At 46.6% G+C, this 17,227-nt stretch overlaps 1 protein-coding gene across 1 annotated transcript in view; it reads right to left on the minus strand.

Annotated features, from left to right (window-relative positions):
* Window positions 1-218: 218 nt before the first annotated feature.
* The window catches only part of nbeal1 (neurobeachin-like 1), a 69,923-nt gene continuing 52,914 nt past the window's right edge, over window positions 219-17,227 (minus strand). The window contains 24 exon segments of the mRNA XM_064970077.1: window positions 219-3,344; window positions 4,835-4,970; window positions 5,533-5,681; window positions 6,202-6,363; window positions 6,896-7,012; window positions 7,240-7,334; window positions 7,413-7,585; window positions 7,915-8,114; window positions 8,242-8,358; window positions 8,724-8,821; window positions 9,229-9,346; window positions 9,561-9,670; window positions 10,023-10,153; window positions 10,523-10,663; window positions 10,915-11,039; window positions 11,150-11,245; window positions 11,494-11,595; window positions 11,989-12,122; window positions 13,915-14,063; window positions 14,205-14,331; window positions 14,654-14,778; window positions 15,156-15,313; window positions 15,927-16,076; window positions 16,268-16,396. Of these exon segments, the coding sequence (XP_064826149.1) occupies window positions 3,240-3,344; window positions 4,835-4,970; window positions 5,533-5,681; window positions 6,202-6,363; window positions 6,896-7,012; window positions 7,240-7,334; window positions 7,413-7,585; window positions 7,915-8,114; window positions 8,242-8,358; window positions 8,724-8,821; window positions 9,229-9,346; window positions 9,561-9,670; window positions 10,023-10,153; window positions 10,523-10,663; window positions 10,915-11,039; window positions 11,150-11,245; window positions 11,494-11,595; window positions 11,989-12,122; window positions 13,915-14,063; window positions 14,205-14,331; window positions 14,654-14,778; window positions 15,156-15,313; window positions 15,927-16,076; window positions 16,268-16,396 (3,147 nt within the window). The 3' untranslated portion in view covers window positions 219-3,239.

The following is a 17,227-nucleotide window of genomic DNA, read 5'->3' on the forward strand; positions in this document are numbered from 1 at the left end:
AAGGACATCCAGCCAACTTGACACAACTGTGGGAAGCGTTGGAGTCAACATGGGCCAGCAACCCTGTGGAATGCTTTCGGCACCTTGTAGAGTCCATGTCCCACCGAATTGAGGCTGTTCTGAGGGCAAAATAAGGGCACTCCAAATTAGGAAGGTGTTCCTAATGTTTTGTACACAGTGTCCTATTTTCACAGCTACAAATCAGCCATACATATGAATGACATTTTTGACAAGACTTTAATGATTACTTTCCACTTGTGTATACAAAGCAGTTTGTCTGTACAGAATGGACCAGGGAAACATTTAAAACAATCACTTACAATTTAGTACCTGGAAAGTGCAAAAAGTACAATTAAAATCCACTAAAATAAAAATCATGCTGTACATTATACACCAGTATTTATAAATCAGATATACACACACACATCCATTTTGGTGACAGTCACAGAGCAAGCAGCTAAGGTAAGACACCAATATAGTTCAGATTTTTAGTCAACTTTGTTTACAGTTCTAGATTCTTGGTTCCTATTGGATGTTACGTTTGTGGAATGCTGCTATCCATGGGTTATCATGGAGGGAGGGGTAAACAATGAATTCTACACACTAACTGGATAATTGTCTGTATGATGCAACATGGATAAAAAGGCACTGTTTCAGTGGTGGGGTCGGAAGAAAGTCCTAAAACAAGATAGTGGTGTTGTCTGCCTGACAAACTAAGATTGACAAAAATAGAAACATTTATTAAATACGTCCTTTGGAAAAAATGAGTAACACATCCTGATGAGAATGGAAACTGTTTAAAGGAGTATGCCTTCGAGACACATCAGCATGAACAATTAAAAATAAACATATTGAAACGGCCTCTTGGTTAAAGAAGGGCACACGTTGGTCTGTGGTTGCAGAGAGACTTAAAAGAGAAGACCAAAAACAACCACACTGTACACAGAAGTCTGATCCCTAATCTATAACCACCATAGAATCAGAATGAATAATTCTAAGTCCATGATAGATAAGAACCAGAATCACTGAATTATTACCAAGAAGGCAAATGATATGACAAGGAAATAAGGAATTTGGCATTTTAAGAAACTACTGTCATCATGAACATACACACTCACATTATGCAACAGATGACCTACCCCGACCAAACTGTCATTTTGATTTGACAGGAGCATAACAACCATAAGGATTCAATGGGGGGTGAAATCATTCATAATCTCAAACATTGACATAAAAACACACATGAAATCTCAAAAAGCCACATTAGGCCTCACAGACACGTTTAGTGACGTTACTGCATTTATGGAACTCCTCAGAGGACCTTAACTAGCTGACATGGCTCCCAACTAAGAGACAATTATGGAAGGAGGAGGAACACTGAGGTGATTCTGACTGTTGGAAGATGACAGCCGTTTGGGATGTCCCTTGGCAGAATAAATTTAATCTTCCAATCGCGTCGTCCCGGTCAGAAAAACCAGGAAGACTGGAGATTTTGTTTTAGTTCAGCCTTAACAAAAGGCTGGAATGTACCAACGCACAGTCAGCGGAGCAGAGGAAGGAACTGTATTGCTGTAACACTGACATCTCAAAAGCCCTTAGAAAGTCTCCCCTCCCATTCTGAAAGGTGGATCGATCCACCGTCTTTAGTTTTTCGCAGCATAAATCTTTGTTGAACAACTGAAGCACCACTTAAAAACATACAAATAATGTAGTGTGAGTTTAAATAGCCTACGGGGAAAAAAGCTCATTTTCATTCATAAATAAACATTGATTCAAGTAACATAAAAACATTCTAGGATGGATCTAGAGCTAAACATTGCACACTAAGCCAGGTTCAGTATGGTTCGTCCCTCCGAAGCATGCGATCTAACACAAGTGTGAGAAGCTTGCAGTGTGTGTAAGAGTGTAGTGATTGAGGGGAGCGAGTCCTTTGGGCACTGTATAGGGTAGCTAGTGATTCTACAACACTAGGCTTCTCTCTTCTTCTGTAGTGTCAAACTAGCGGACTTTGGGTGCGTTCCAGGTCGTCTTTATTGCCGATTATCAGATTTCACAACGCCTGGAGAAGTGTTCAGTCTCAGAAACCACATTAAATGTCATATAGAAATCTACTGAGATTGCAATAGAGATGGCATGGAACGCAGTCACAGGCTTCTCCAATAGGGAGGAGTCTATGCAAGTGTACATTAGCAAACAAGTGTGTGTGTGTCAGGCTTAGTACGAGTGTTGGATACCTTTGGGCCCAGTCCTCTATACTAAATGAGGAGTGGGCTGGAAATGCCACGCAAAACACAACCTAACCACAGACCTTATACACATGCACACACCTGTAGAAGAAAACTACAATTATCAGTAACATCAAACAAAAAAACTAAATAAAAACATTGTATTGTGACTGAACATAGCCCCTTACTGCTGCATAGGAGCCCTGAGGCATCGGTCACAGCCTAGTCAGACTGGAAGGCAAAACCAAGTCAACAAAAGCCCACGGGAGAAAACAACCAGCGAGAGACAACACACAGAAACAAAGAGCGTACATTCACACACACACTGCTCAGTGGTCTCAGGTTCAGGGCTCGGAGAAGTGGGTCATCTTGATGACCAGAGAAATATAAAATATAATTCCCATTGAAGTCAGTGTGATGTGATGGGTGGACCGTCAACCAGGTTAAGTGTTCCCATTGGAGTAATTACATTTCTACATTGGGGATCCCCTTCATTCCTTGGGCCTGAGAGGTGGAGGGGTCAGAGGTCAGCTCAGATTGCTGTAGTGTGTGTCTGCATAGAGGGTCTCTGTAGTAGTGGGAGCCACTGGCCTGACCGTGCTAGTGATGATGGAGGAAGATGAAGAGTAATGGCCATGTGTGTCATTGAAGGGGAGGGGGGGTGAGGGGATGTATGCACCTAAGGTTGGATCAGAAACTCGACGCCGGCGCCGGTTGGTCCGTCCTGACCTGCCCTACTCATCCGCCTAACCTTTACACACAGTTAAAACACACACACACACCCCGTCTTCCACTCGTGGGTCAGTCTGTCCTTCCCAAGTCAGAGGGAGGAACAAAAAAGAAGAGTAAGATTCCCCCAAAACAGTCATCAGTCAATCAAAATGAGGGGTGGTTCAAATCTGATTGGGTAGACTGATGATTGACAGGGCTTGCGGGCCAATCAGGCAGGCAGCAGGGTGAGGGGGTGTGGTGGTAGTGGAGAGGGGTGTGGGGTGGAAGGGGTGGTTGTGGGGGTCAGTTCTGGTTGCAGGCTGGTTGGTACTCTGTCTCTCCAGAGGAGATCTGGGTCAGGCGCTTGCTGGAGCCCCACAGCTTACGAGTGATCTGGCCTGAACGCATCTGAGAAGAGTGGAGGAAAGGAGGAGGAAGTGAGGAAGAGGAGAGAGATGAGGAGGAAAGGAGGAGGAAGTGAGGAAGAGGAGAGAGATGAGGAGGAGGAGGAAAGGAGGAGGAAGTGAGGAAGAGGAGAGAGATGAGGAGGAGGAGGAAAGGAGGAGGAAGTGAGGAGGAGGAAAGGAGGAGGAAGTGAGGAGGAGGAAAGGAGGAGGAAGTGATGAGAAGGAGGAGGAAAGTGTGAAGTCAAAAGAAACAAACAAAAAGCAGGATATGATTTATGAGTGATCGGTTAGTTCAGAACTGTTGGAATGACGTAGTGCCTGTTCAAAACCACAGCTTGGTTCACTTTGAGGCAGGTCCATTTGTATAAAAGAAAGGTGAGAGAAGTTGGGAGGGGATCAAATTATCAATTGATTCGAAGGTGATTCCCTGTGTCCCTCCCTATCCCATCATTACAGCCCCAGAGTTAACCTTACTTTCATGTCTACCAGTAGGGAGGAAGAAATCAGGGTTAAACCATTTTCACTTGAAGAGCAGGAAGACAATAAGGGTTAAACCATTTTCACTTGAAGAGCAGGAAGACAATAAGGGTTAAACCATTTTCACTTGAAGAGCAGGAAGACAATAAGGGTTAAACCATTTTCACTTGAGGAGCAGGTGGGAATAAATTACAGCCTAGTGCATCTTATTATAGCGTAGCTTATTACTAATATAGTTTATATGGCTTGAATTTGCAGAGGTGTTCATCCAAGGCAATTCACAGCATGTCACAAATACATATTAAATCAGTCAATAATAATGACACTTCCGGTAAACAATATTGGACAACACCATCCCAAGGCCCAAAAAGAAGTCATTCCTCGGTTAGAACGAGGTAAACGGAAGCCCATGTTTTCATTTCACAGTAATATTAAAGGAGAGGATGTGTTGTATTCATTCAGAGGGGTTTATGGAATGTCTCAAGTGTTACTGTGTGTGTGTGTGGTCACCAATCCTTGCAGGGCAAGAATGGGCCAGGGTCCTGCTTCGCCCCAGAAACAGGGTCATGTTCATTAGGGCACGCAACAGAAAATGATTTGAAGTCACGCAACAGAAAACGGGGGGAAAAAGTCCAGGTAGCTCCTCCGCTGTTTGTCAGTTTTCTTCCGTTTGGTGCCTAATGAACACAACCGAGGTGAATGTGGCTAAGGAAGGACAGGTCATTTAGGACTAATTATTAGCACTAAAACAGAGAGAGAATGGTATGCGGTGGTAGATTGTAGGGTGAGTTTATGAAGTTCCCTCTGAGGTAAATACTTTTTTTTTATTGAATTGAGGGGGATGTTCTGCTCAGGGGGTCAGGGGTCAGGGCCCTGGGGGTTAAACATTAACTTGTCCCGGAGGCTCAGCCTGCGGGCGGGCGAGCGCACCCTCAGCGGGGCGAGCAGTGGCATTGCCATGAGGGGTGAGCCCTCCAGGCTCTGGGCGATGTAGTTTCTGAATGAGCTCTTTACCTCGGCCGGCTTGCCCACGCCCACAATGATCAGCTTGCCGTCCTGCAGGCCCACCAGCACGTGGCTCTGCTCCTTGGTGACAGACACGCAGCGTACGGGCACACGCATTGCCATGGGGGTGGCGCACAGGGACAGGCTGTCCGGAGGAGAGGAGGGACAGAGTGAAGGGTTGGGTTAGACAGAAAAATCCCTGATATATATATATTAATAATAATAATAAAAACTCTATGTATGCATATATGATTTTGTTTTGGGGGTGAAAACATTTTCAGTGTAAATGACTAAAACCAGATATAAAGTATGTAGAAAAGATAAATGGAGATCATCTTTGAGAACTAACAAATCCAAAATAAAAACTACAGTCAGGGAGAATTGAAAATTCCAAAAACAATGAATTTAGAAGTATTAATATTGTTATGTTTGAGTAAAATAACAGTATTAGACATGGTCAAATGCATAGAATTGCAGGAAATTAGCTTTAATACTGCAGTATTTTCTCTCAGCTCAATGGAAACATTTGTAAAAATGCAGGAAATGGGCTTAAAAATGTATATATTTTTTTAATCAGCTGTTCAGCGGGGCCCATTGCCACTCTTACCACCTGAGAACCTTTCTGATACAGCTAAAACCCTGTAGATGCATGGTGTGCGTGCAGTCACGCACACAGACAGACAAACACACACAGGAAACAAGGTCACCTGTACAGGTCTCGTATGGAGAGGAAGCCCTGCTCGCTGCCGATAACCAGGTACTCCCCGGACACACACATGTCTGTCACCTGCTCCTTCAGGCCCTCCGTACACAGGTGCTTCCCATTGACAGAGTACAGGTGCAGGCCGTTCTTATCCTAAACAGGGACAGGATGAGAGACAATCGTTCACCAGGACCCAATCATAATGTACCATCTAGTGGTCAACTAGCGTTTTGCTAGTGGTGAGTTATATATGACGTACTGTACCAACTAAGTCAGTCAGTCAGTCACTAAGCAAATAACTCACTCACTAACTCACTGACCCTCTGTAGCTCACCAACTAAGTTGCTCACCAACTAAGTCACTATGGCTTCATTCAGTCCAATTCTGATATTCTTTCCACTAATTGGTTCAATGACCAATCACATCAGATCTTTCTCTGAGCTGATCTAATTGGTTGTGAATAAAATATCTGCATTGGGCTGTCCGTCTTACACACACACACACACACACACACACACACACACACACACACACACACACACACACACACACACACACACACACACACACACACACACACCCTGGTCAGACTCCTGCACCAAAACACATTAAGATTTTAGAGAAGACGATCACGACCTTTTCAAGTACATATTAAGAACATGTGTTCCTGTACCTTGAGCGTGGCCTTGCCCTCTACACAGGTGTGCACCACCACACACCCCTCATAAGAGACAGCCAGGTGCAGGATGGAGACGGGCAGGGAGCTCTCACAGGGCGGCCGCAGACACCGCATGTACTGGCCCCGACGCACCGTGTGGATGATCACCGTCCCGTCCTGGTCCACAGAAATAAAACATCAGCAAGATCCATCTATCAACCAACCCTTCAAACTTCTCTTCATCCAACCCTCCAACCCCTTCGTCCTCCTGCATTCCTTCATCCTCCCGCATTCCTCCAACCCCTTCGTCCTCCCGCATTCCTCCGTCCTCCCGCATTCCTCCAACCCCTTCATCCTCCCGCATTCCTTCATCCTCCTGCATTCCTCCAACCCCTTCGTCCTCCCGCATTCCTCCAACCTCCCACATTCGCATTCCTCCAACCTCCCGCATTCCTCCAACCTCCCGCATTCCTCCAACCTCCCGCATTCCTCCAACCTCCCGCATTCCTCCAACCCCTTCGTCCTCCCGCATTCCTTCATCCTCCTGCATTCCTCCAACCCCTTCGTCCTCCCGCATTCCTTCGTCCTCCCGCATTCCTCCAACCTCCCGCATTCCTCCATCCCCCATTCCTCCAACCCCTTCATCCATCCCCCTTTATCCCACCAACCCCTCCATCCCTCCAACCCCTCCATCCCACCAACCTCTTACCCGTGATCCAGAGACGGCCATATCCAGCTCCGTGCTGATGCTGACGCTCAGCACCTCGTCAGTGTGTCCATACAGCACCTGTACCGGCTTGGGACCCAGCCCCACCGGACAACCCCCCTGTAGGACACACACAACACATTCAGTCACACGCTCTACACCTGGGTAGTGTTCAGTAGGGCATACAGTAGTAAAACAGTTTGCAACCGAAAGCAGATGTGTCAAACAGTTTCACTTTTTTTTTTTTTGTGTACTAACATCAAATGTTTCCACAGGAACAATGCAGTACAAATGCTTTCTAGTCAGTGTAGTGTATTCCAATAAACCCTCAGGCTTCATGATCTCACCTGCTGCAGCACCTGCCACACCATACAGGTGTTGTCCCTGGATCCAGAGATCAAGTGGATCCCACAGTAGTCTGTCGACAGGCACGTGACTATGTCTGCGGTGAGAGAGAAGACACCAAATAATTACTATACTGTATGTACAGACAGTGTGTGTGTGTGAGATCCATCCATACCCATGTGTCTGATGTGATGTCCCACAGTCTTTCCCTTGACCAGGGAGGTGACCCTCAGGCTGTTGTCCCAGTGGCCACCGCTGAACAGGAGCTTCCCGTCATGTGACACCACAAACAGACCTGCGGTCACCTCCACGCCCGGAGAGAAGGGCCCGCCCAGGACCCGCTGGGTCCTAGAGAGAGAGAGGAGGGGGCAGAAAGGAGGAGACCTCAGATACATACCTCACAGAACAACTTTATGACCAAGTATAACATCAAGTGCCCTCCAAGGGTCTGTTCCAAAACATTTAAAGTGCATTCTTCCCGTCTCCCATCCTGGAGGTAATCACAGATCTGGATACGCCACGGCAGTTTCCATCATACTGCGGTGACAAACCGAACATTCTCAGATCAGTGATTACTTCAAGGAATGGAGGTAAGAAGTCAAACAGGGCTCCCGGCCCCCCAGTCAGACTACAACGCCCCACAGTAGAAAAGGGGGCGGTGTTGGGGAGGAACTGACTTGGGGTTGGCCACGGTGGGGTCCTTGATGAAGGTAAAGTAGTTGGAGATATTCTTGTCATAAGGCAGCCAGCCGTGGGTTCCCATCAGACAGTTCTGACTCAGGGTCACCATAGTGTCTGGGCTGCCCTGGGTGATGAAGGAGTGGGACTGGTTCTTGGGCACCACGGCTTTCACCAGAGGCACGTTGTCATTGATCCCCTACAAATCAACATTTATTTATGAAGTTGTTTTTCAATAAAACGGTTTTCATAAAGTACATTACAATAACCAACAAAGAGGGTCATGATCATATGCTTTGGTGTGTGTGTGTGTTTTCAAAACTAACCTCGACAAAGAAGGACTTGAGTTCGGCAAGGTGCTCGAAGATGCTGAGTGGGGAGGCGTCTAGTCGACCGTTCCTCTTCTCCACCTCCTCCAGAGAAAGACGTACTGGGTGTGGCTCCTGTACACACAGACAATACATCACTATAGCCCATCTGAAACACCTGTTCTAAACCAGTGATTCTCAGCTAAATATCCCGAGTAACCTCACCAGCACCCATTTCGGTTGTAGCCCTGCCTAAACTAATCACCAAGCTGTTGACTAGTTTAATAAGGTGTTTGTCTGATGCTACAACAATGAGTACTGTTGAAGGTCCTCAAAGACCAGAGATGAGAATCACTGTTCTAAATAACCTGTTAAAGTCTCATTCCCAATGATTCCTAATTGACCGGGTCATCCCTCAGTGTTCCAATGGGCTCATATCACGAGGAAGGCCTGGGAGGTTTCTCCCGGTCAGGTCAAGCCTGGTGTGTTTTCTCCAGTACCTTGAGCAGCTGGCAGGGTGTCTGTCCAAAGTTACTGATCATCCCCTCTACGGCTTTACGCTCCTTCTCATCAGTGATTGCATCCAGGTCCACCGCCCCTATGGCAAAACCAGAGACAAACGATTCAGTAAAGTGCCATAATATAGCAATCTAGAGTTTCTTTAGCATCAGTGCTATTGTATCAGTCTATGGGTTTTAGTGTTAGCATCCGTACCTTCGTAGGTGCAGCGTTTCTTTAGCATCAGTGCTATTGTATCAATGAGAGTCTATGGGTTTAGTGTTAGCATCCGTACCTGTAAGATGCTACGGATAAGAGCATCTGTTAAATGACCAAAATGTAAATGTACCTCCACAGTTGCAGCGTTTCTTTAGCATGAGTGCTATTGTATGAGTGGGAGTCTTTGGGTTCAGTGTTAGCGTCCGTACCTTCGTAGGTGCAGCGTTTCTTTAGCATCAGTGCTATTGTATCAATGAGAGTCTATGGGTTTAGTGTTAGCATCCGTACCTTCGTAGGTGCAGTAGTAGAAGACATTGAGGGCCTCCACGGCCGCGGGGCCTCGCTGTTTGTAACCGAAGATCAGATCGATCCAGTCTTGCAGGTGGGCCGATACGTACTCAGACTCCTGTTACACAACACACACACACACACACACACACACACACATTTTTAACCCCCTCAGCAATAAATCACTAAATACTACTCTCTGTGGAATGCATTTCTCCTGCACATCATGGTAATAGAATGTGTGTGATCCAATTGTGTTACAGAGGTTTTTCTCCCCCCTTGGGATAAAGCATTATGGTAATGGGGACCGTCCATGAGAAAAGGAGGCTCACCAGGGCTTTCCTGTGCTTATAAATGAAGTCCTCTGGAGACTTGGCCCATTTAGGCAGGATGACATCATTCACCCTCTCCTTGGAGATCTGCAGGCGCCCCAGATCAAAGGCTAGAGGGAGCGAGAGAGGAGGAGGAACAAAGGACGGGGGAGTGAAAGTGGATTCCATCAGAGTGGCAGTGTGACCGGATAAAAAGAAAACAGACTAAATAAAATGTTAAACTGAGATGATCAGTTTTTACAATTCAGGGTGTAATTGGGTCAGTTATAGATTTTGTCTGATTTGAACAAGTTCCAGTGTTCCACAATCTGAATGCAACTGACAAAATCTGAACCGGTCCAGTCGAGTCCAGATTTTCCCTGATTGACTGTGTGAACACCACCACAGGAGGCGTTAGTACGGACAGTCAATCAACATAGTCAGCGTGTCTGTGATTCTCTACAGACACGGAGCTCATCTCACCGTTCTGATTCTCCAGGAACTCCGGGAAGTAGAAGAACTCTGGGATGAGCTCCTTGACGTCGTTGGGATTGTCCGTGAGGGTCTGCCACAAAGCTGGGATGGAGTGGAACTGACGGTCCGCACAGTCAAACCTGGACCGAGGGAGGAAGACCAACAGCCAATGGCCTTAAAGTAGGCCATAGTACTAGAGACCGGCTGGTTTTGCTGACCATGTGACCTGACCAAGACAAACTGTGGATCTAGTAAGGCTGTAGCTCAGTGAGAGAAAGACTTCTGGCCTTACTGACATCAGTACAATAGCACATCTCCAGACAAGAACATAGATACATTTGATTCAGTTGGAACACACGTGTAATCACAGAACTAGAATGACTAGAACGCACAAAGCTGCTCAGACCACAGCAACCCGAGCACTGATAACTCCATGGACTTTAATGCTGTTAACTTCTGGCCTGAGTTTTCTAGTCTGATTCCCCCCCCACCAAAACCCATTGCTTTACCGTCCACTCTGTAGTGCGATGTGGAGGGACGTGAAGGGTTCCACGCGGATGAGATAGTGCATGACTCCTGCTGCGTTGGAGTAGTGGGTACCGTAGTGGAACCGGTCGATGGTCCCCGTGGGGTCCTCAAAACTCTCATACCTACAGACAGGGAGACGTGAACTTAACATTATAATTACTTACTATATTTACTACAACAGAATCCAGTTATTTGCCCTCAAAGAGACATTTCCTCAACGGGAATAAAGTGTTGTATTGCAGTAAGTCTAATTCTATGGACGAGGACACTTATGTAGTGAAGAGAATGAACACACTGCCACCCTGGAACGTGTCACGTAATGCCGGTATGGAGACGCAGCAGCGGCTCAGTGAGAGAGGTTGAGAGAACGTACTTCTCCCGTACAGCCTTGGCGTTCCGCTCGTTGAGTACGGCCACGGGCTTGGACAGGTCCCGGAACACCCCTGGGTCTGTCAGGTCCAGCTCCTCTGACGTGTAGTCCGACAGGATCCAGGGGAACTGGATACACAGACACACACAATTAACTAAACCATGAACACCCCTTAAAAGAGCACCAAGATGGTATATTCCACATCTTCCCCCATAGGGTCCGTGTTAACAGAACGTACCACTGGGTACTGAGACAGGTCGTTGTAGGTTCGGCCCGCGATGGTGTTCAGCTGGATCAAGTAGTCAAAGTTGGTCATCTCTCGGTTCACCCATTTCTAGCAAAGACACGAGAGCGAGCGAGCGAGAGAGTAGGTTTAACACAACCTGTCAACACAATACCTGAGACCATACTGACTCCTTAACATGGGTCATGCTCAGTAGGGCACAGCGTAACAAAACATTTAGCAAAAAACAATACATCTGTTCTTATTAGACCAGTTCAGGGAGTATCACCTCCGTTTCAAAACACTTCCTCCCTACTGAACATGACCTTGATCTCCCATGTCAACGTTTGACCCCTGACCTGTGTGAGTCCGGAGGCCTTGAGCAGCTCCTGTGGTGAGCGCGTGCCGTACAGGCTGAGAGAGCGCAGCAGCAGCATTCTACTGTACACCTTGTTCCGCACCTGTCAATCAAACCACACAGACCATTCCAACATGAGGGGGTCTGTTCAGAAGTGTGGAATCTTTCAGAATGCTCAGATCAAAATATATTATGTAGAACAGATATGATGGCCTGTCATGTAGAATAAGGGAGTAGTACAGGTTCTATTTGTTCTTAACGTTTTACTGTACTCAACACACCCCAGTACTCCAGGCCTATGTAGTCATTCCTTCTACATAAGTGTTTCCCAAACCCCTCATCAAACACCCCCCCCATCTACTTACTTGATCTATTCCAGGACTAGCCCTTGATGTGTTGAATCAGGTGATGTGCTAGCTCTGGAATAGACCAAGTAGTGAAATGGATGGGGGTACACCGTTCTCAGTCCACGTAAAAAACAGATCCCAGAACTGACCTCTTTCTTAAAGTTGAGGAAGTAGTTGGTCTGGTCAATGAGGAAGATCTCCAGGGCCGAGCGACGGAGGTTGTACCTTCGCAGGTGGATCTCCCGGATCTGAGATAGAGGCCACTTAAAGTCCTGACCAACACCTGGAAGGACAGACAGGGGGTTGGTTATGTATAATACACAAGGCCAGGAGTTTGACCTAACTAGGGACTTGATCATGGCAAAACTCCAGGCCCGAATCTTAACCCTACGTCATTACATTATATGATGTGTATTGCATGTGGGAGCCGCTGCACCTCTATATCTAAGACAACACAATGAGAGTCTTTAACAGTGTGGTATGTATCTATTGTACATGTCTAGTCATAACAGCTACACCTCTATGTCTAAGACAACACAATGAGAGTCTTTAACAGTGTGGTATGTATCTATTGTACATGTCTAGTCATAACAGCTACACCTCTATGTCTAAGACAACACAATGAGAGTCTTTAACAGTGTGGTATGTATCTATTGTACATGTCTAGTCATAACAGCTACACCTCTATGTCTAAGACAACACAATGAGAGTCTTTAACAGTGAGGTATGTATCTATTGTACATGTCTAGTCATAAAAGCTACACTTCTATATCTAAGACAACACAATGAGAGTCTTTAACAGTGTGGTATGTATCTATTGTACATGTCTAGTCATAACAGCTACACCTCTATATCTAAGACAACACAATGAGAGTCTTTAACAGTGTGGTATGTATCTATTGTACATGTCTAGTCATAACAGCTACACCTCTATGTCTAAGACAACACAATGAGAGTCTTTAACAGTGTGGTATGTATCTATTGTACATGTCTAGTCATAACAGCTACACCTCTATGTCTAAGACAACACAATGAGAGTCTTTAACAGTGTGGTATGTATTGTACAGTTGTCTTTAACAGTGACTTCTGTATCTAACAGTTGTCTTTAACAGTGTGGTATGTATTGTACAGTTGTCTTTAACAGTGTGGTATGTATTGTACAGTTGTCTTTAACAGTGTGGTATGTATGTATTGTACAGTTGTCTTTAACAGTGTGGTATGTATGTATTGTACAGTTGTCTTTAACAGTGTGTATGTATTGTACAGTTGTCTTTAACAGTGTGGTATGTATTGTACAGTTGTCTTTAACAGTGTGGTATGTATTGTACAGTTGTCTTTAACAGTGTGGTATGTATGTATTGTACAGTTGTCTTTAACAGTGTGGTATGTATTGTACAGTTGTCTTTAACAGTGTGGTATGTATTGTACAGTTGTCTTTAACAGTGTGGTATGTATTGTACAGTTGTCTTTAACAGTGTGGTATGTATGTATTGTACAGTTGTCTTTAACAGTGTGGTATGTATGTATTGTACAGTTGTCTTTAACAGTGTGGTATGTATTGTACAGTTGTCTTTAACAGTGTGGTATGTATGTATTGTACAGTTGTCTTTAACAGTGTGTATGTATTGTACAGTTGTCTTTAACAGTGTGGTATGTATTGTACAGTTGTCTTTAACAGTGTGGTATGTATGTATTGTACAGTTGTCTTTAACAGTGTGGTATGTATTGTACAGTTGTCTTTAACAGTGTGGTATGTATTGTACAGTTGTCTTTAACAGTGTGGTATGTATTGTACAGTTGTCTTTAACAGTGTGGTATGTATTGTACAGTTGTCTTTAACAGTGTGGTATGTATGTATTGTACAGTTGTCTTTAACAGTGTGTATGTATTGTACATGTCTAGTCATAACCCATCCATAACCTCTGGTTTATCAACTCCTGCTCCACTCGCTCACTCTCCTTCAGCCTTCCTTCCTCTCTCCTTCTTACTAACAGCAACTCTTCTTCCTCCCCTCCTCCTCTTTCAGGAGAACCCTTCCCACGACCCACGTCCCATCTTCCTCCCTCTCTCCTCACCCTCCTCCTTCTCTGTGCTGCTGTCATAGAAGTAGATGTGCTGGGTGGTGAGCTCCAGACGTCCAGGGCTGACATCCACCTGGGTGACCAGCTCACAGTCCTCCCACAGAACCAGCTTCTCCTTCTGGCCTGCCTCCTCCACGTCCCCCCTGGAAAGAGAGAGCGAGACAGCGAGAGAGATAGAAACAGACAGATAGGTGACCAAGTCCATTCACGTTTGTAGTCAAAGCCACCCAACAGTCCACGACAGACAACACACAACAATAGTAGACAACGTTGAGAGTACTGACGTGTTGTTGGTCGCTGCGGGGTCGTCTTCAGGCAGCTCCAGAATGTCATCCTCCAGGTCGCTGACCTTCACCTGCTTGACCGCCTCCAGCAGTAAGGACTCAGATGTCACCTTCTGCTGCTGGACACCTGGGGGACAAGGGAGAGGAAGAGGAGGAACGAGAGGCGGAAGAAGAGTTAGAGGAGGAGGAAGGTGGAAGAGGATGAGGAGTTGTTAGAGGAGAAGGAAGAGGAACAAGAGGCAGAGGACAAAGAAGATGAAGAGGAAGAGAAACAGGAACAAGAGGCAGAGGACAAAGAAGATGAAGAGAAACAGGAACAAGAGGCAGAGGACAAAGAAGATGAAGAGAAACAGGAAGAGGAGAAGGGTCCGTGTCTGCAGCTAACATTATGGTTTATTCAGACTCCAGCGATGCCTTGTCAAGGGAACCAGTGATGCTGCCTCTCTTACCCAGGTTGTCCCTGAGAGCGCTGGCCTGCCGGTGGTCCTCATAGTTGTAGTTGGGCACCAGTTTGAGTCTCATGCGGGAGTAGTTCTCCGCGCTGGACACTCGCCAGTGCATCTCACTCTGCTGCCTGAGAAAACAACAGACAGGAGAACGTCAACCAAGTTGCATGAACCGAAGAACAAACTGAACGCAAGAGAGACACCCAGAAACTCTTGGAGGGAGTTTTTCCTAGCCACGGTGTTTCTGCCTCTGCATTGATGGCTCTTTGGGGGTTTGAGGAGGGTGTCTGTAAAGCACTGTGACCACTGCTGATGTAAAACAAAAAGAAGGAGTTAGAAAATAAACTGCATTGATTGACTGACTGGAGGACAGTGGACAACAGTTCTTTGGCTGATCATGTGTTTGCCGTGGTGCTGAGGTAATTACCAATGAAGTCCTATAATCATATATAATACTGTATATATAATAATAAATATCTACATATCGTGTGTGTGTGGCCGTTACCTGTCTGCCCAGGGGCCTCTCTCACACACCAGGCTGCGGCGTGCTCCTCTCCACTGCCTGAGGACGGCGCTGTGCTGGCTGTGAAGCTGCTTCAGCATGCTGTTGTATCGCAGGTTCTCCTGCCGGCCGCGCCGAGAGAAGGGCTCCACAAACTGCTCCTGAGGGACGGCGGGACGAGGAACGGGGAGTCAGTGTGTTCTGGTGTGGAGAACACCACAAGGCAATATGCTCTGTGTTACTGTGGCCTGACATTTCATTTCCATGTTACAGCAGTATTATGGTCAGCTCAATAGAAAGTGGACCTTACTCGGATCTGTGTGTCTGTGTGTGTGTGTCTGTGTGTGTGGTGTGTGTGTGTGTGTGTGTGTGTGTCTGTGTGTGTGTGTGTGTGTGTGTGTGTGTGTGTCTGTGGTGTGTGTCTGTGTGTGTGTGTGTGTGTGTGTGTGTGTGTGTGTGTGTGTCTGTGGTGTGTGTGTGTGTGTGTGTGTGGTGTGTGTGTGTGTGTGTGTGTGTGTGTGTGTGTGTCTGTGGTGTGTGTCTGTGGTGTGTGTGTGTGTGTGTCTGTGGTGTGTGTCTGTGGTGTGTGTGTGTGTGTCTGTGGTGTGTGTGTGTGTGTGTGTGTGTCTGTGGTGTGTGTGTGTGTGTGTGTGTGTGTGTGTGTGTGTGTGTGTCTGTGGTGTGTGTGTGTGTGTGTCTGTGTGTGTGTGTGTGTGTGTGTGTGTGTGTGTGTGTGTGTGTGTGTGTGTCTGTGTGTGTGTGTGTGTGTATGACCTGGAAGCGTATCTTGCTCTCTCCCCTCTCCCTCTCTCTCTTGTGCAGGTTGACCATGAAGCTTTCATAGCACTCCTTCCAGAACAGAGCCATGGTCTCGTGACCCTGGCTAAACGTCTCAATCTCATACTGCTTCATGTAGGGGATGATCTGAGGACAGAGAGAGAATCAATTCAACCACTTCTTTTGTTCATCTCAGGCTCGCTCTCTCAACCCCCGGAGATTTATGTATTTTCTCATCTTTAAGGTTGATCTTCAAATTTTTCAACAGGTTTCTTGCTGCTCTTCAAGAGTTGAATGACTTAGCAATGATTTAGTAAGGCATTGAACCAGCTCCTCACATATTTGTCGAGGTAGACCCTCCACTCGGGGGAGTTGCAGTAGAGCTGGAAGTCCTCGAAGAAGGAGGGGCTGCCGTTGGTGTCAGGCAGCTGGGGGAGGTGCAGCTCCATGTACAGCAGCTTGTTCACCTGCAGACACAACAAGATATTGTGTTGTGAGGTATTGACAAACTACAGACGAGTGGCTAGTAATCCTGGACTACAAAGCATAAACAAAAGAGAATCCATTGAAAGCTCTCTTTAGTCCAGGACTATGTTTAATCTGTGTCCGAGACACCGGCCCTTGGTGTGACAAATGTTTTGTCTCTGTGCCAAGGTTTTGCCGTTAAAGAAAACAGTCAGCAAGTCTCTTTGGAATGTTTGACACGGATTCTACTTCATAGTGACTATTCATCATGCATGTCTTTTTGTGTCTGTGTGTGTGTGTCTGTGTGCGAGTGTGTGTGTCTGTGTGCGAGTGTGTGTGTCTGTGTGCGAGTGTGTGTGTCTGTGTGCGAGTGTGTGTGTCTGTGTGCGAGTGTGTGTGTCTGTGTGCGAGTGTGTGTGTGTGTGCGAGTGTGTGTGTCTGTGTGCGAGTGTGTCTGTGTGCGAGTGTGTCTGTGTGCGAGTGTGTCTGTGTGCGAGTGTGTCTGTGTGCGAGTGTGTGTGTCTGTGTGCGAGTGTGTGTGTCTGTGTGCGAGTGTGCCTGTGTGCGAGTGTGCTGTGTGCGAGTGTGCCTGTGTGCGAGTGTGCCTGTGTGCGAGTGTGCCTGTGTGCGAGTGTGCCTGTGTGCGTGTGTGTGAGTGTGCCTGTGTGTGAGTGTGCCTGTGCGCGAGTGTGTGAGTGTGCCTGCGTGTGAGTGTGCCTGCGTGTGAGTGCGTGTGTGAGTGTGTCTGTGTGTGTGTGTGAGTGTGTGAGTGTGTGTGTCTGTGTGTGAGTGTGCGAGTGTGTCTGTGTGCGAGTGTGCGTGTGCGAGTGTGC

Source organism: Oncorhynchus masou, chromosome 7, assembly GCF_036934945.1.
Source record: "Oncorhynchus masou masou isolate Uvic2021 chromosome 7, UVic_Omas_1.1, whole genome shotgun sequence".
In the NCBI taxonomy this organism is placed as follows: domain Eukaryota; kingdom Metazoa; phylum Chordata; class Actinopteri; order Salmoniformes; family Salmonidae; genus Oncorhynchus; species Oncorhynchus masou.